Source organism: Telmatherina bonti (genome assembly GCF_933228915.1).
Source record: "Telmatherina bonti genome assembly, chromosome: 17".
NCBI lineage: Eukaryota > Metazoa > Chordata > Actinopteri > Atheriniformes > Telmatherinidae > Telmatherina > Telmatherina bonti.
The window spans coordinates 21,300,014-21,319,202 of NC_136615.1; the positions used below are offsets into that span (position 1 = coordinate 21,300,014).

At 37.1% G+C, this 19,189-nt stretch overlaps 1 protein-coding gene across 1 annotated transcript; it reads right to left on the bottom strand.

Moving 5' to 3' along the window:
• Nucleotides 1-12,824: 12,824 nt before the first annotated feature.
• On the bottom strand, nucleotides 12,825-19,034 carry ndufa8 (NADH:ubiquinone oxidoreductase subunit A8). The gene is made up of 4 exons (XM_079257242.1): nucleotides 18,843-19,034; nucleotides 16,709-16,872; nucleotides 14,651-14,816; nucleotides 12,825-13,361 (listed from the first exon to the last, which is right to left on the bottom strand). The coding sequence occupies exons 1-4, from the start codon at nucleotides 18,891-18,893 to the stop codon at nucleotides 13,224-13,226; spliced, it is 519 nt and encodes a 172-aa protein (XP_079113368.1). The 5' UTR covers nucleotides 18,894-19,034; the 3' UTR covers nucleotides 12,825-13,223.
• Between the last annotated feature and the right edge of the window lie 155 nt (nucleotides 19,035-19,189).

Below are 19,189 nucleotides of genomic sequence, written 5' to 3' on the forward strand. Positions count from 1 at the left end.
ATTTTACGCTGAAGTCAGGTTTGGGGAAATTTCCAGGCATTAGCCCTTTAGCACAGGGATCAGACTGAGGGTAATAGTGACTAAACACTGAATAAACACATTTGGCTAATAGGTCATTCAAACCTAAAGCGGAAAAGGTGGGCTTGTTGATTGGCTGGAGGGTTGCTTTAAGTATGTGCATTAGCAACTCTTGTATTTATATTCATTCTGAGGAGTTAAAATTAATGCCCAAATAAATTTCACTTCATAATACATCAACACGACGTCGTCAGGGATTTGGGGCTTTTTGGGGTTTTTTTAAACACGTTTGCTTTTTGGCAACTATGGCAACTTTTGTAAATGATGTAGCGTGGTAATGAAGTGAAATTAATCGTTTCCATCCGAATCAACAGATTTTTTTTTTGTTGTTGTAATCACTGTTTGGGAAAGAGGTGACTAAAATAAAGGGACTGTACAATACAACTGCAACACAATTACTTTATTAAACTAAAGGGCACCGTCAAAGAAATATAAGTTTCAAACTTGTTTTACCTGTTTTAATGATACATTGATATTTATTCAACCCAATCCTGGAGCAGTTGTTGCCCTGCAGTAATCTGGTTCTGAAAGCAGACTTTTTTATATCCAGAGCAAAGTGGGACAGCTGCATTTTGTTTCATCGCACCATTGTGCGATGTTTTGATATCGCTGATATCAAAGTAGTGCCAGAAACTGGATATCAATATGTTGTTTTACAGCACACCATACCAGATTCACCAAAAAAAAACCAAGAGCATTATCAGAGGTGATCACTCTAAAGTCTCCCTATGAGTGAGTGTGAGCAAGTCAAGGTTGTTTGTCTCTCACTGGCGACATGTCCAGACTGTATCCCACCTCTTGCCTGCTGATTGCTGGAATAGGCTACAGCTTCACAGCAACCCTGAATTGGACTCAGTGGTTTAGAAAATAAATGAAATAATAAACAATTTAACCTTTCAGAGTTAATATATAAACATCTCAAGTAAATTGCTTATGTATAACCCTTGTCACATTACTATCAAACTTATATATAAGATTATCTGACATTACACAATTTATTTGTTTATGTTGATCTAATGATTCATTCCAATATCTAACAAAACATCAGAAATACAACAGCAAAAGGGGAAAACAAAACTGTTCCACAAAATGAGGCTGACCAAGATTAATTTAACATAAATTTATCATCAGATTTAAAAGAGGAAAAAAAAAGCCTTAAGTAAGAATGTGAGCATGCAGTCAGAGTAACTTAAACAAGTGTGCAACGCAAAATAAACAAGAACCTAAAATGACTGGATTCATGTGGATGCATGTGCTTTTATGTGCGTGTTTGTATTTATGACTTTAACACCCTGCTCTACTAGTGCAGATCTTTCAGTAATTTTCTATTAAAGGTTTGGGGAAACTTTCTTCAACTTGGTGAAGTCATGGCAAAAATAAATGTTTGTTTCTTGTTACTTTAGCAAACTTTTTCAGATGTTATCTCAACCATTTCTTTAAAAAGATTTATTATTCTTATTATATTTATTGTAAGGAAAGAAAAAATGTTACTTTTGCTTTTCTCTGAGTGCAAAATTTGAAGGATTATTTGTGTTCCTTCATGCTGTGTACCAAAATTATTTGAATTTGAAATAATTAGTTAATTAGATTAATTTTAAAAGGTTAGTCTATATTCATCAATACACAAATCATTTAAATCCATATATGTTTTCCAGAGTTTTTCAAAATAACACCAACATCAATAGAACATCACACAATCTATAACATACAGAGAATGCATTAATCAGCTGTTTTTAAACATATATGTGTCTCATTCTCAAATGTAGAATATGTCCATTTACAAATGGTCCTGGCCAATTAAAAAAGCTGCTATTTTCTTAAGTCATATATTGTTATGCTGCGTGGTATCTATGCAGAACTCCAGTTGTTTGGTCTACCAGCAGGTAACATTACAGGTGTATTAGAGTGACAAAACAACACTGCTGAAAGGCCACAATATGGAGATGTTTAGATTAATGTGAAAAATTCAAATAAAATGTTTTTGTTTGTTTGTTTGTGAAAACTTACTTTGTCTTTCCAAAATTAATTATATTGTGAGGTCATGATTAAAAAGGGAACTAATGTCTTGATGTTGTAGTTGGCTAATTAGATGTATTAAATCGCACTTTATTTGTGGTGTATTTATTTTGCACCACTCACACACACAACAGCTGCAGAATTCTTGAGGTTACATCCCCTCTTAATATAGCTGATAGTTTTCTGGGTGATTTTATATCACTTTAGGCAGCAAACAAAACTAAAATGTTCATAATTGGCTAAAAAAAAATAAATAAATAAGAGTTTTGGATTTGTATCACAGTGTTGTGAGAGCTTCTATGTTTGTATGTGCATAAGCAAAGACACCCAGCTGTGTAAGGGCAGAGTGGAACATATCTACTTACGTAGCTACCACACGTTGAAGACTTCCCCTCTAATTCCTGCTCCTTTACCCTCAACATTAACAGCAACTCACTAGAAAACCTTGACCTCAACTTCACTGCAGCACCACTTGAATATGAACTGTATGTGCCTCTTTTTATAATGTGAGATATTTACATTATCATTTCCACATGGTCTTCATCTTTCCTTCATCATGATTTAAACTGACTTCACAGCTTTGGTCAGTAGAGGAAGAAGCAGGGTGATCACACTTTTATTTTCTTTGTTTTTACTGTAGAAATATATCCATCGAGTGCCACATTGGTGGCTTCCTTTCTCTTCCCAAAAGCCTGTGTTTTCCCCTCCCTCTGCTTTCCCCTCCCTCTGTTTATCCTTCTAGTGGTGTGGAGCAGACCCCAGAGCCCAGAGGCCAGTCATGTTCTCAAGGAAACAGCAACTCTCCATAGAGCTGATATCAAAATAGTTTAAAATGTGGATTTTCTGATAGTTCCCAGTGAGTGAAAGGAGAGCCAAACACTTCTAGATCACCCTTTCCGCCAGAATGTGAACTAAGACAATCCGGGAAAGAAAGAACCAGTTGCATTCATGTCAGACAAGCAAGCTCGGTCTGGTCTGCTTGGTTTGGTTGCCAAGACAAAAGTTTCCAAAACTTTTTCATTTCTTTTTTTTTTTTTTTAATCCTAAATGGGTTACTCCTGGTAATGAAATATTTTTCAAAGGTGGAACAGAGATGTAAAAAGGTATAAAGCCGATTTCACACAGTCAGCATTTCATCTATTGTGTCTAAAAATAAAAATCCTGAGAATATGTTGAATTTTCCTCTGAGAGACATAATTAAATAGTGCTTAGTCTCAGTATCTGGCAGCCTGTATGGTTATGCGATACCAGTCATGCTCTTTAGTCACTTCCCATCACTTCCTGTCTGCTGTCTTCAGTCTGTAACTGAATACTGTTATGGATATCTTCATTAGAACATTCAAGCCCTTATAGTCCAGCATATGCAATGCATGACATTCAATCTACACAACACTTCAAAATTTGGTTAGAACTAACTTCTTGTGAAAATCTTAACCACCTCCTTTGCAACAAAGAATAAAACAAACAGTCTTCTTATTTGTATAAACTAAAATTCTTAACTACTCCCAAAAAGCATTGGGATTGGTTTCTCTAGCAAAAAATGGTAAAACTGTCTCTATCTTATTTACGTGCTAGAGCATGCATTTTGTTATGCATGCATTTCTATTTTTGAGTGATGAATGAAGATTTTAAAAACAATTTTTCTCCTTAAGTAATGTCTTCAACAAATCTTTAACATGCTGCTTGTAAATGTAAATGTAAAAAAATGCTTTTATTTTCCCTTAAAATGTTTTGAGTATTTTACCCTGGAAAACGTGGCCCTGTGTGATTGATAACACACATATAAAAGATCTTTTCCTCTATTATCTGTAATTTATCATTAACTTGTGTATAATATCAACTGGTTTTTGCCAGAAGTTAATTTTCTGGTGTCTTGAGATTTGGAGCATTTTAGAGTTATTAGAAATAATTGCTCCCCACAGGTCATGAAAGGTGCACTTATGTAACAGAATTACATCTTTGACTTAAAATGTGAGGAAATGCCTTTTCCTTTGAGAAAAAAACATTACAGCAGAAAATGTTTCCAAAAAATTTCATTAAAAAAAAATGCTAAATAGTATAATAATAACATATTTTTTAATCGCCTCTGTTTTGCTTAAAAAGTTTAGAATCATAAATGTTCTGATGTGATTAATGGGCATTATTGGTTTTATATAAAATATCAGCTCCAAAATATTTGGGATAGTGTCTGGACCTTTAGTTTGTTTGTTTGTTTTTTGTATTGTTTTGTTGTTGTTTTTTTAATAGGATTTCTTTTCAAATTAAAAGTCTAGAGATTTACTTAGGTAACTGCAACAGCATTAAGGTTTTGTTTGTGTATGAAAAACCTTCCTTTAAACCTCAATTTCTGGATGAGAGACAAGGAATACAGCAAGCTTACAGCATTTTTACAATTTTACAGCAATTTTACATTGCTGTTAAAGCTATGTAAACCTCTACAGGTATTTTGAATCTTTCCAAATGTGCAAGTTTCCCATAAATCCTAATCCTTCAACTTAGAATCAGAGATTCAGGCTTTAAAAATGAAGATCTGATAACCACTCCTCTTTTCTCTGGAGGACATAGCATCCTTGATTTCCAAAAATAGATTTCAATTTTCATTTGTTACACAACAAAACATTTGATACTTTTTCTCAGTCCATATTAAAGCTTTGGCTCATAGAGGACATTTCTGGCTTTTTTTTTTCTTTTTTTTTTTTGCATGACAGAGCTTTTATCTGTATTTGTGGATGATATAGTCAAGTGTTTCTGGGCCCATGCAGTAATTTCCATTTTTTACGAAGCCTATTGTCAATTTAATGCTACCTGAGAGTCATTGCTTATTTCCAGCTATGTCCCTTGCACACAGAGATAACTACAGATACTTTGAATCATTTGATTATTTGATTTGAGAAACAAAATTCTGAAGTTGATCCACGCTGTTTTTTGAGAAATAATTTCATGCAGATTGAAGAACCCCTTCCCAGTCTCAATATTTTTCAGACACACTGTCTCTCTACGGGGCTCTTTTAATCCCAAATCATGTCACTGACCGCCTCCATGAACACATCTACTTGTTGACCGCTTAAAGGCTTTGCCTGAATAAACACTGGAACTTTCCAACATTTCTTTTCCTTCTTATTTATTTTTTTGTCTGTGTTGTTTTCTCAGGATTGCAATGCATCACTTGACATTACCCAAGCAAGTTTGAGCTGCAGCGCATCAGCTGAAAGCAATTTGGTCCGGAGCACAGCTGCCAGGCGGATAAGACTTTCCTTCTTTCGTTTACTTTGAAATGTTCCTTTTTTTTTTCCAACGTCCAAAATACACAAGGCAGCCAAATTGCTGACATGTGTGAGAGAAGCAGTGAGACTCCTGCATTCTTTCATGCCCCACTATGCAAAACTCCACATTGTTTATTTAAAGAACACTGAACACTTTAGCACTATTAAGAAACATGTCATATAGTAAACTGAAGGTTTCCTCTCAGGAAAAATCCCTGTTGGTTTATTTTTCTTTTGCATAAAGTTATTTTAGTTTTGACTCACAAACTGCTTGCATTCACAGTTAAGCAACGGTGTTGTTACTCTGCTGGTGTAGCGCAGGATGCTAACAGGCTTGATAAACGTGGAAATGCTGTTATTTATGTGCTAACGAAGCAAATTAGTGAGATGGAAAGAGGATTTATTCTTACTACCTCATAGCGACTGAAACAAGACAACACTATAAAGACTAATTTGAAAAGTTTGTTTCCTTTTCTTTTTTCTCCCACTTTTTACTGTGACAAAACTTCAAACTTGACTGACATGGTGAATATTTTGTTTAAGAACTATATAGTTTATTTACTTAACTAGTGCAGCAAACTTAGAATGGTTTATATCAATTAAGAAGGACGATGGTCTTATCTTGCTGTGTGGGATTAGACTGCAGAGAAGGACAAGTGTGCTTTGATGGTAATGAAAATGAAAGATGACAAGTGAGCTCTGTACTATGATACGACATGATCTGTGTGGAAAACAGAGAACAAAACACAGAGAGGATGTTAAGACTAAGAGACATAAAAATGGGGAAAAGGGCAAAACTGGCATGTAAACAGGGGATGACGGCCAGAAGATGGCCTGTGCGTCACTGCAGACAAGGTAGTGTGTGGGAGGAGGGCACAGAGGGAAGGAAAGCATTGTGACTGATAGCCCACCAGGGCCTCAAACCGACCAGGCACTGGGAACAACTAACTTACCTTGACATGCGTAGGAAACCCAAAACTTTCTGAGCCCCGTGTCACACAGGAACCACCCAGAGGAGCCCTGCCACAACTGTGCAGCCTGGGCCACGCTGTGTCCTTTTTAACTAGCTGTGTTTAGATGAACACACTATAAAGGAATGCTGCAGTATACCTTGCAAAAACCACAAGCACAACAGAATTAGGGCAACGTCAACTTCCCAGGGAGTTCCATGGGAATAAGACAAGTCTGGCTACCAGCAGGATAATAACTGCTGCACGTCAGCTGATGTGTATCTGTGTCTGAGTGCACATACGGTACTTCTCTGTAAAAGTCACTTTGATGCTGCGATATTGTCAGTAAACAGTCAATAATAGGATTTGACAGGAAAAAAGTGTCTCTGAGGAGATTTGTGGGCATTGCTGTAGTTCTGATCCAGTCGTGGTTTATGAAACATTGTCAGATGACAACAATGTTGAATGTTTAGGACCTAAAATAGAAGTAGTAGATGTAGGTATGTGCAACATGTGGTTCAAACACTTTTATTTCAGCAGAGGCAGGTTTTAGACCTTAGAAGCTTCATCTGATATGAATAAGTCATAACCTAGTAAAATCCTAGTCTAATAACTAAATAAGTCAGGCATTACAAAGCTCTACAGCAGTAATGCAAATTATTTGTTTATTTATTAAAATAATTTCATGAAATCACACAGTTTTAATGGAGTAGAATGGCAATACTTCAAGGTTTGAAACAGGCAAAACAGGGAATGAAAAGCAATAAAAATAAAAAGCTATTTTACCAGAATGGATCGTTTTTAACAGACGAAGACTCTTGTTGTTGTTGTTTAATATATCCTAATTTATAGATAAATATATAAAGATACAAAAACATCCATACATCCATCCCAAAGTCAGGTCACGGGGGCAGCTGCCTAAGCACGGAGGTCCAGACTTTCCTCTACCCATTCACATTCGCCACCTCATCCTGGGGATCCCGAGGCGTTCCAAGGCCAGCTGAGATGTAATCCCTCCAGTGTGTCCTGGTTCTTCCCCAGGATTTCCTCCCAGAGGGACATGTCTGCTAGGGAGCCAGCAGGTGTGGTGTTTTACAGGAGGGGTTTTACAAAAAGCAAATATGTAAATTAACACTGATTCCCTCCTTTAAAAATCCAAGATCACAATCTACAGGTAGAAGAGGAAGATTTGATGCAAAATTCCACAAAAAGCTGTGACTTACAGGCTTGGAGTCACTGGTATATTGCCTAACACTGTAACGTGTTGCATGGGCTTGTTCTGGCACATTCTGTGTATGAATCAGAATCAGAATCTTTTTATTGTCACTGTATGAAAACATCCAAACTGAAAGTGCAGACATCAATGTGCAGAAAAAATTAAAATAAAATAAAATTTTGCTCAAAGTGGAATTATAATATTTCAAAATAAAGTTACAAGCAATCAATTTTCCATGTTCATCTTTCTCCATCAACCAGACTTCTTTATGTAAGTTTTCATCCATGCATGTTTGGAGAATTTTTTAACAAACCTAAACAGCACATGAGCATAATGTACCTGAACATACCTGTAAACACCACAAACATACAATAATCTGCAGGTGGTCAGGTATGAACGAGGGATGTTTTGATGGATTTGGGAATTGTAATCATGAAATACTTTTTGTGTGAAACCAATAAGTAATTGATTTACAGTCTGTTTCACATGGAGTGATTTGCTGATGATGAGAAGAGTTTCAACAATGTGTCTCCACTTTTGAATAAGGCATCGCAGCAAATTCTACTTTATTTTACTTTGTAGGACAATTAGGATGTAAACATTATGAAAGTAGGGGAGGGGAGGGGAGGGGAGAGGAGGAGAGGAGAGGAGAGGAGAGGAGAGGAGAGGAGAGGAGAGGAGAGGAGAGAAGAGAAGAGAAGAGAAGAGAAGAGAAGAGAAGAGAAGAGAAGAGAAGAGAAGAGAAGAGAAGAGAAGAGAGGAGAGGAGAGGAGAGGAGAGGAGAGGGGAGGAGAGGAGGGAGGAGAGGATGTTGGCACGCAGGGAGAAGCAGTCTGCAGTAGACTTGTAAATAGCCGGAGGGATGGAGCGATGGAGGAATGGAGCTATCAGCAGAGAAGTGATGAAGGTCTGGGATCTGGCCAAAATAAACACACCAGCTCAGAAGGAGCTGTTGCAACACACACACACACACACACACACAAACACACACACACACACACACACACTTTTATGAACTTTACACTATATACATGTACAAATGCACTAGCACTCAAACACACAAGGCTGCAAGCGATTTGTATCCATCATACACCTACATATACATAAAAACTCGTGCATGCACACACACACCTGCAGAAAAATAAACAGCGTTACGAATGGCTCACCGACCGCAGCTTCTTGAGTGTTAAGCTGTGTGACAACAGGCTGGTCTGTCATTTTGATGTGTCTTTTCATCACATACTACATTAGTCCATTTGCTCCGATACCACAGAATAAACACGAAGAGAAAAGAAATGGTTGGAGTTTTATTTTTAAACATGTGGCATAAACAGTGAAGTTAACTGAACCCTCAGAAAATCCCTCTTTTTCTGGCAGTCATTTAAAACTGAACTCAATCCCTCAGAGACAACAAAGTTTGTAATTATCATAAATTCTAAAAGTAAAAAATGCCAGCTGTGTCCTGCAAAATTAATCAGGGGACTGAGATGTTTGCTGCGGATAACTGTGACTTTTGCTAGTCTTTTTTCCCATTTTTTTTTTTATGAGTATTTCTCAGCATTCAGAGGTGTTGGTGTGTCTATGCATGCGATTGAACTTCATTACTGTGCCATGAAGCGAGGGCACTCCTGCTCCATCTTGTCCTCAGCTGACTGACACCTTAACTGAAACCTCAAATTTTGCTAAATGTTATCTTAAGCATGGTATTCAGAGGCAAAACTGCAGCCTGAAAGAGCGGCTGTGAAGCGTGCTGGGCTGGAATGCAAAACAACTCATGGTCATCACTCTGTCACCACACTGATTTGCACTGTGAGGACCTGTGATCTGTGTGTGGGGGGTGATTTTCAAATGTATTCACCTCTACATCCTCTATGCAAGGCTCTTAATCCCATTTGCCGTGTTAATATGTTATTAGTGTTATTAGTTACAGATAAAAAAAAAAAAGTAAGATCTATCCTCAACAAATAAAGGTTAATGCTGATGTTATTTAAAGCAGCTGTAATGAGTACCATAATAACAGTGTTTCAGATTAATAATACGTGCAGTGTGGTGAAGTGTGTGGTTCAGGATCTTCCAGGTCACTGGGCAAATTATATAGCTTGCAAATCTGGGTTTACTTATCTCTAGTTTTTTTTTTTTTATGGATGTATGAAGCAGGTGTTGAAAACTCCCAAATCAACTATGTTTTCTGCCCACCACTGAAACACAAAGCCAGCAAACGTGACATATCTGCGAGAAAAGAGCCATAGCAATGCATCACAGAAGAAGACATCTATATTTGTGTCTAAATACTGCATTCTGCACAGTCTACATAGATGAACAAAATTTTAAAAAGCTGATGCAATACATTGTGCTGGCATGGTTCAGGTCCACTTCTCCTTTTGGTTATGTTTGAGACTAAGAACAGAGGGTTTGAGAAAAGAAAGGTTGTATTTTGGTTAAAAAAAAAAATACAGTTGTTTAAGAGCATTATATAGTATAAATCATGTACAGTGGACTTCACTGTCACCAGATCTTGACTGAAATTTATATTTATGGGAGTTTTGGAGCCATTCGCATGAAATTACCAAATGGGGAAAATACCTTTTGGAAGAAGAGGGTTCAACCCCTCAGACATGTGGAAACTAAACCTGGATGTGCTGATACTGTTCCTGTTTCCAACCTTGTTTCAGACACAGGTTTGACGAAAGAAAAATCTTATCATCATCCTGAATTATTGACAACCTGACAAGCAGATGATAGTTTGTAGAAATGAGGGGTTATAAATCTGAGGTGTTGGTCAACAGCACAGGCACATCGAAGTGAATCATGCTTGACAGTTTGAATTTAGAATAACAAATATAGTAATATTTAATTCAATTATTATATTTAATGAATCCAATCCTAATGGATTTAAACAAAAATGTTAACAATAAGTATGACTCAAGATGTCTTCCTGACATGTCTGGTATAAAGATGCCTGCAGCCCGCTTAAAACACTAAGACTAAAAAGCCAGCAACATCTGACGTGTAAGTGTGCACATGTGCATGTATGCGCTTCATAAGAAGCTTAATCTTTTGAAGCCTCCAGATTATTAATGTTCATGTGGATGTAGTGGTGGTACTTGTGACCTGGGTGACATGTGTTTTATGCTACAACCTGCATGGCAGTTCAAAGCCAACTTGTCCAGCATGTGGGGGGTACATAAGAGAAACACTTGATGATGTGCACTGTCTGAAAGATCAGAGCTGTATGGCAAAGAGAGAGGCAGCAACATAAACAAATCAAACACACCTACATTTCAGAGTTTGTCCATTAAAGTGCACCCACATGTTCAGGGCTCTTAATGGCACTGATGCCGCAGATGTCTCAGGACTAATGTTGTTGCAATGATCCAGACATAAGCGATAAATTTGAGACGTGTCTGTAAATTAAAACTGTTTTTAAAGTCTGAAAAGTACTTGATTCATCTAGCTTTGTGTTAGACGCATCACAAATTTGCTTTGGAGATTAAATCTTTGTCCTCTTTCAACTAAATCTTGCATTTCATTGGTAGCCCATTGAAAAAGAAAAATCCCTTCCAGCCATTACTTCTGGTGCTCAACAGCACTTCAAACATTCATTATATTTAGTCAAAGCTGATACTGAACAATGGGAATATTGACAGTCGTGTGTTATGAACAGGCCAGGTTGTTTGAGTATTTTAGCGCATTGGTCTCCCAGGCGGGCTGTAGCTCTATGAAAGCTCTGTATTGTATTTCTTTCCTCTGCTCGAGCCCGTTTCCTGTGGCGGGGCCGTGTCAAACAACGATGACCCTCTGCTTCCTGCAAGTCGCATGGAGACGGGCCTGCCACGAGCCCCAGGGCCTCACCGCCAGCCACTGGACAACCTCAGAGCCCCCACTCTTATCCATCTGTCTGTCCTCTTACATTACCTTGCTTTATCTCACACCCCACTTTGCTTTTTGTTTACTATTTTTCCTTGATTCCATGCCATACTCCAAACATTTCTTCTTTACAGTTTTCTACTTTTGTTCCATTTCTCCACCTTTTCCTTTGTTGCAATCTCCCTATTTTCTTACTTGCCACCTCCTGCCTACCATTCACCCCTTTCATCCTTCATGTTCCCCTCTGTCCACACCTCCTTTCCTCTCCACATCTCTTTTTCCCCTCCTCTCTTTGTCCCTCTGTCCAGGTCAGAAGAGGGTCTATCAAACATTTCCTGTGCAAGCCGCAGATTCAGACCACACCTTGAGAGGGGATTTCTGAAACTACCGCCAGTGCCGCCCTGTAGAAACATGGGAGACATGCTCACTCGTGTCTGCATAAATACATGCTGCTTAAATACAGGGTTTGTTTTTGGAAATTGGTTGTGACTTTGCTCTGCTGAACTTGCTGTCTGCACAATAAAAGGAAACTTGTGGGAAAAATGTTGAACATGCGGCACAGAAAACAGTCACAACCAGCCGCTATATCAACGCTTCATCTAGAAAAAGCAAAAACAGAACAAGCTTGTGCAAATTTTACATACTCTGAATGCTGTCAGCAGATAGCCGTCAAACTTCTAAGCCCCTGTGGTTTTTTTGGGGCTCTAAAAAAAATATATACATGTACTATAAATCATGTACAAAACCCCTTGGGCCACATCTCTGCTGCTGAGTATGTGAAAGCTGTCAAATCTTGCTGTACTATTGGTCCCCACTGAAATTAACCACATGGTGAGGGTTTAAGACTCGTCTCGCTTGACATTTGTGATGGAGCAAATCAAATGAATTGTAGGAGTATATTTTCCAAAAAAAGAAAAGAAAAAGCTGATGTGTGCTGACAAAGCTAAGCTTTTATAATAAATTGTCTTTAACAGATTTCCCTCATTATGTTGTAGATCACCTCTGATGTTGAACCAAGTCTATGCATTTTCAGAGTCCTTCGTGTTCCACAGTCCACTACATCTTTGACTTGGCTTCACATATCCTTCCATCCAAGGTTATCAAAGCATGTCTGCTTGCACACACACACATGTGCCTGCATCAATAAGGTATTTTGCTGTGAATCTCTGCACTGTACCCCCCTGGTCTTCCTCCAGTCCAGGTCAGCAGGAGGAAGCGAGCTGAGAGAAAAGAAGGAAGCAGAAGCAGCTCTCGCTGGCTGCAGGTAGTGACCCTGAGCCTTGACCTTCAACCTCACGTTGCATCAGTCTGACAAGGCAGACAGAACACAGATGTGTAAATGCAGCTTTCAATACCTGCTGTTTAAAACGTTGACCCCATTGAAGGATGTTGGAATAAATAAATTTAAATAAAAAGTCACATCAAGTATTATAATTTAGATTTTTATTATTGGACAACAATAAGAGCATGCTGCTTTTGCTCACTTATGACATTTACAGAAATGGTCAGGAAAGGTGTATGAATTCATGGACTATATCGTCACAATCATCCATCTTTTCTTTCCTTAATCAAACTGTTTGACAAAGTTGCAGGTACAGCTGTTGGAAAAAAAAACACTGTTCAGTCATGAGCTCTGTCCAAATTCAACCAAATCCATTGATAACTGTGCAAAAACCAGCATTGTCTATGCTTTCTAGCTGCACCTGAAAGATAAAACGTATAACAGATGTATCAATGCTCCCAAATAAACTGTCGGGTTTTGGACAGAGGCCATGGCTTTGGAGGGTAACTAACTTATTTTAATTTTGTTTTTGTTGTTGTTTCGAAACTGTGTCACCAGTTCCAGAAGAATAACCTGCTGCCATGCTTGGCAGGTTCCAGTTTACCCTCGATGACTGGGTTGGGCTCAGGACGAGGTCTAGAATGGTAGGGGTTCTCTGGGAGGGGTCGTGAAGTTGACACTTTGGTCACCTATGGAAATAAAGGAACATGCAAGTGGTAACTTGTCAGACATACAGTGTGAACAAACAGATATTGTCATCCTGCAAAGATGTTTGGGAGGATGTGCTCAATTTAGAAGAGAGAATATTCTTAAGGAATACATTGTAGGAAAATGTGCAACATAGTTGTGTTTTAATGACTGTAAATGAACAGGATACTGACTGAATGTTGGCTTCAATTTGATTATTAATGTTCATATAATGCGATCACTCTAATTTTATTATCTCTTATGAGACACGTGTTTAGAGAATTTTCCATCTTATATTTCTTTGAGAAGTTTTTATTTGTGTCGAGCAGGTACAGGAAACTGAGACTGAATAACACAACATTCATTTGTGGAAAGTAAAGTAACCACCATCAAAATCCAAGAATACTAAACTGTAGCACAATCATTAGGCCAAGTGAGAAAGTTGAAGGAGAATCCAACAAACATTAGATCCAACAGCAAACTGACAGACAAAATATCACATGTCCACAGGTCAAATCTAAAATGCTGAAATCAACTGGACACACTGCAAACCTGATTCTTTCATTGTGATACAATGAAGTCTGTAATGCTGATGTGAAAACGCAATTAGACAAACTAAGATAGCAGGTGGCTTCGGTTTTATATTCACTAGTTTAACCAATTACATGTGTTAAAAGATTAATGGGTGGTTTTTTTTTGTCTGTCTGTTTTGTAGGAAATCTGTACCTAGAGTGTTCCTAGAAACCAACTCAGTTCTCCTCTCTATATAGCCAGCCAAAATGAAGCCACATAATTATCTGTAAAGCTGACTGGTATTAAAAATATTTTCATGTTTGAACATCATGGGGAAAAAACCTAGTAGAGACTTTTTATAGCAATGTAAAGTCAGAGCAGTGCAATGTAAAGTATTTTTGTTTCACTACTTTATATTGTCTATAAACACAACAGCTCTTATGTAGATCATCATAAATAAACAAAATAGAAACACCAAATGAAATTTTTTTGAAAAAAATATCTGTTGACATGATGAGCTTTTGGCCTAGTCTTGATTGTGGGTGCCAAATTGGGGCTCACAAGAGTTATGCAAGCCACTTAAAAATTCAAGTTTTTGGTGGTGGTGGTGGGGGCGCTCCATAAAACATATTATTTGTCTGTTCAGAAGTGTAACAGAATGAGAGCATTGTGCAGATGCAATCAGAGCCTTTTGCATAGCCCACAATCAGTAAGAATAGAGCCCATCAACCAAGCTGCTCACAATCTAAATGCACAGTCAGAGCCTCAAAGGTCTCACCTTAGATAGCTCTCCCAGTTCAGGTCTCTCCCAGCCCAGTTTATCAAGGACGCAGCTGTCGAAAGCTTGCTGCTGTTTACGGCAGTGACGCAGTTCTGCCAAGTTGGAATAATCCAGACAGGTCCAGTACTCTGTGAAGGACTCGGCACAGTTCCCCTTGATTTGCCTGAGAGGCACATGCAGACAGACGGCTCAATCAGACTTAAATACGGCTGGCAGTTGTCAGACACAGCAGATAATCAATCCAGGCCTCTGGTGCAATTAAACTTTTCTCAAATCTGTTCCCATTATAATAATTGCTGGCACTCCTGTCATTTTTCTAAGAGGACAAAAACATGAGTCCTTTAATACACGCTCACACAGGCTCCTTAGTTATTACACAGGTATCAGGACAGAGCTTAGACCACAACTTTTAGTAAACACAGATGCAGCATTTAGGAGTGAAAAATGCCAGACGCCTTTCTCAACGTTTTTTGGGCAAACAGGCTTCATGGGAACTTATCCAGGACCAGAACTAAAGGAGTAAATCCAGTTTTTTAGTCATTGTTGTTATTTTTTTTGTATTTCATTTTATTGAGAAAAAAAAAACTCTCATTTTGTCTTTATTTACAAACCAATGGCACGGGCATTGCCAGTTAAAAGTAAAGCTCACTTAAATTAAGTCACTATGAGCACAAATCTGTTACATATAATTATTTAAAAAATCACTGTCAGTAAAGTTTTTTGCAACAATATTGTATTTTTTTATACCAAATGAACCAAAACATGTACAAATGTATGCCTGATTTTCTAAAAGATAACATTCATACAATGGAAAATATTTTTTCCAGATGCATTGAAATATCTTAGAGTCTAAGTCATTAAAGAAATTACTCAAAATCTTATGTGGACAATTTTGTTTTCAGTGAAATCCAAATTTAAGAACACATGGAGCATAAACTCAGCATAAAATGTGGATATTAAAGACAATCTAAGCTTTTCGTTTCACTTGCGTGTGTGATGACATTCACATATGGCCGTCCTCAAGTCAATCTTTAAAATATTAAGAACACCTTGTGAACTACTTTTAGTCAGAAATCATTTAATATATTGCAGACAAATTGATGAGCAGTACAAGTTTCATTGAAATACTAATTCTTACTCGTCACCGCAGGCCATCCAGAATAAATACAGCATGGAAATTAATGGAGAACGACTGTTATTAACATTTACTTTAGTCTGGACCAGAGCCTCTAAATAATCTAGCTGCTCACCACCACCCCAGAATATGCACAGAAACCATAAGTATCCCAGCTTTTTCTCCTCAACTCCTGCAGCACTAGTTTTAAATTACAAATCACTCTCCTCGGTCAGGAAGTTTTCTTCATTATTTTAACAGGATCCCCTACATCCCTTCATGAACTGAAAAGCTTAACAGCAGGACAAGACACAGAACAGGAAACTTCTGAAATCTTCTGTGTATACATAACGACTTCAAACTGTGGAAGAACAACTGTCCAGCAGCAGAATTTGCAACCTCAGACCACAATTTCTACCCGCATGTCCATCACCAAGTAAGAAATACAACAGCTTCTGACCACAAGCCTCTTCTGACCTTAGTTTCACATGGACTTTCAAAGTCTGTACTCTGCTGGCTCTAGAGTTCATCCACACTTTCAATCATTCTTTGACCACAAGCACCCCGTTCAGTTTTGCAGATGACAACAGTGTAGCAACCTTTAGCTCTAAAAGTGTAATTACTCTGTTGAATCAACAGGATATCACTTATTTTGTCAATTATTAGGTGAATATGTTTTTCTATAAGCTAAAGGACAAGGAAACTTAATACCAACACACACAACTCTATAACAAGAAAGATGCACATTTACTTCAAAAACACATCTGTTCATTTCTGTTTATGCATGAATCCATCATAACAGTTCTCAGTCAGCTTTTTGTTTTTTGGTATTTTTTTGTTTGTTTCGTTTTTCAGAATCTTTATACAATCATTGTATTCAATTACTACAATACATTTTCTACCAGGACCACATGGAACCAGAAATATACTAATCAAAGTACCTGAAGAAGTTAAGTGCACACTCGTTGACTTTTCTCCCCTCTTCTACACACTTCCTGGGGTCCTTCTCCTCCCAGCGGCAGAGCATGAACTCCTTATTAGGTTTGTCACACTGGGAGCCATAATGGTGGGCAGCAGCCTTCAACACTGAAGATGATACTTTTATCTGGAAAGATGAAGAGACAAAAACATTGATAACTTAATTAAGAAAAAAATTAAGTAAAACTAACTTTCTTAGTCTTTTTTTTTTTTTTTTTTTTTTTTTTAAAAAGGTCATGACAGACACAACTACACATTTATTTAAGAATTGGCAGTTTATTCCTCAAAGTATTCTATTAAGGCATGCAGGGACAAAGTTATTCTCTTCATTCCCATCAAATTTAATTAAACATTAAGTATGTGATTAGGAATATCGTAAACTCCCTCAAAAAATTGAACTTTTATTTGGCTTTGGCCAACTATGGATAATGAGCTAAATTGAGTGAGATTTTTATGCATCTTTTGATGTTGTTTCTTTATTTTCATTTAGATTATTCTTTCAAGAGTTGTCTGTCTAAGCAGATGGTGTATGACAAATACCTGTACTACCAAATGGTTTTATATAATAACAGGACACACAGCATGATACTGAACTATCTATCTTCAAAGACAAGATTTTTTTTGTCATATGTGCATTAATGAAGAAGTTATTCCAAAAGCATATTTGTATGGTTAAATCTATGGAGAAACAGGTTTATTTGGTAAAAATAACATTAGCTGACTTAGACAACTGGTTAATTTTCTATCTAGTTTATTTTTGTTTTATTTTATAATTCTCATATGTTTCTGATTCTATTTTGTCTTCAAGACTATTTTGACTAAATTGTATGCTGGTTTTTAAGCTATATTATCTTAGAGCAGTCATTATGACATATTTTCCTGTTTTAATGAACTTCTCTAACATAGTGGAATATTTTTGCACATAATCAAAAAGAATGAAAACTTCCTCCTATCTTCCTCTTATCCCTTCAGCTGATAATCATTTAAGATACAAACACAAATATGCATTCTCCGTGAGATGAAAATGCATCTTGGATGACTAAATTATCTTAAATGGATTCTGAGAACCAGAAAATCACCAGCATGATGAAACCATGACCAAGTTAATCCCGGATCAAGTAGTTACTGCAATGTAGACCCAGATGTGTTGGCAGTTGAGTTGTTGTCTTCATTTACAAATACTGAGATATTTTATAAAGTCATATCATGCCTAAAAGAATTGTCATGCTCTGGTAACTTTATTGACAAATATATACATAAATACTTTATGTACTTACAATGACCCTATCATGCAAAGTGCAATGTTGAAAAACATTTACAAACCAGACCAAAACAGAACTTTGATTTTTCTTTTTTTTTTCTGTTGCCAATATTTGTTATGTTATCCCATATAAAATCTATTTGGGTTTTTGTATTTATTGGGATCTAGTTTGTATTTCTCATCCACAAGTAAGTATGTTTTTGTTTGTTTGTTTTTTACATGTAATTTAAATAATTTGAGTACTCCAAGGATGAAAACAGTTGAAAAGTTGACATAAAATAGCAATAATGGAAATAGAAAGTGTTTTAAATATATGTTAAGTTTTAAGGACATATGATTTCTGAATTACTTTTTTTTCTCTTTTTTTTTTTAAGTACTTCTATCTCGTATATTACTAAGTGCAGGTCAGTTACACACCGACAGTGATCGTTGATTTCCAAGGTTAAGATTTTCTTGGCAAATGACATAGCTGATTATACTAAGTAGCAATGAACCATTTGGAAATACCTTTAAGGATTATTCCCCTTTCATGGGTAATTTTAATAAATAATGTAAATGTCACAGATGCAGTGAAACTCTAATAGGACAAAGTCAACGCTAACACTGGCTAATATGACCACGAATATCATTCTTTAGGACAAAACATCATCACGTGCACGAAGTGATTTTATAAAGAGATATTTAAACTAATATTTTTGTCTGAATAGCACCACTGTCAACTTTTGAAGATATCCAAGTGGCAGCATTAACAAGCACTGAGTCCGACCGAAGCTACCTGGTTAGCATGCTAGTTAGCGAGCATGTCCTATCGTAGCTAAACAGTCACTGTTGCTCACCTCATCCACCTTCAGCTCCTGCAGTGAGGGGATTTCAAGCGTCGTTGGCATGGCTCCTTGCTTGTATATAAAAACAAGCGGGGAAAAAATCAAATATCGCTTGTGAAAAACATTCAAGGTCCTCCTCGTCAGGCTCAGGGACGAGAGACGAGGCCAGAGAGAAGGTCAGTTTACTTCTTGTCTGCTTTCAGTAGGAAGCGCTTTCTGATGACGCAAGCAAGAGGCAGCAGCCCAGAACGGAAGTCGCAGGGGCACGAGGTAAGAATTAAATAAATCACTAAAACTCCATCAAAATATACATTTAGTTAAATATTGTTTGTTTTTTGTGTTTTGGTTTGTTTTTTTTT

Bases quoted from the DNA above. Each gene is read 5' to 3' on its own strand.
- ndufa8 (XM_079257242.1), bottom strand. From the start codon at position 18,893: ATGCCAACGACGCTTGAAATCCCCTCACTGCAGGAGCTGAAGGTGGAT. The intron at 14,817-16,708 runs GTACTTTGATTA...TGTGCCTCTCAG, and splicing joins TGTGCACTTAACTTCTTCAG to GCAAATCAAGGGGAACTGTG. The intron at 13,362-14,650 runs GTGAGACCTTTG...TTATTTCCATAG, and splicing joins AACTGGGAGAGCTATCTAAG to GTGACCAAAGTGTCAACTTC.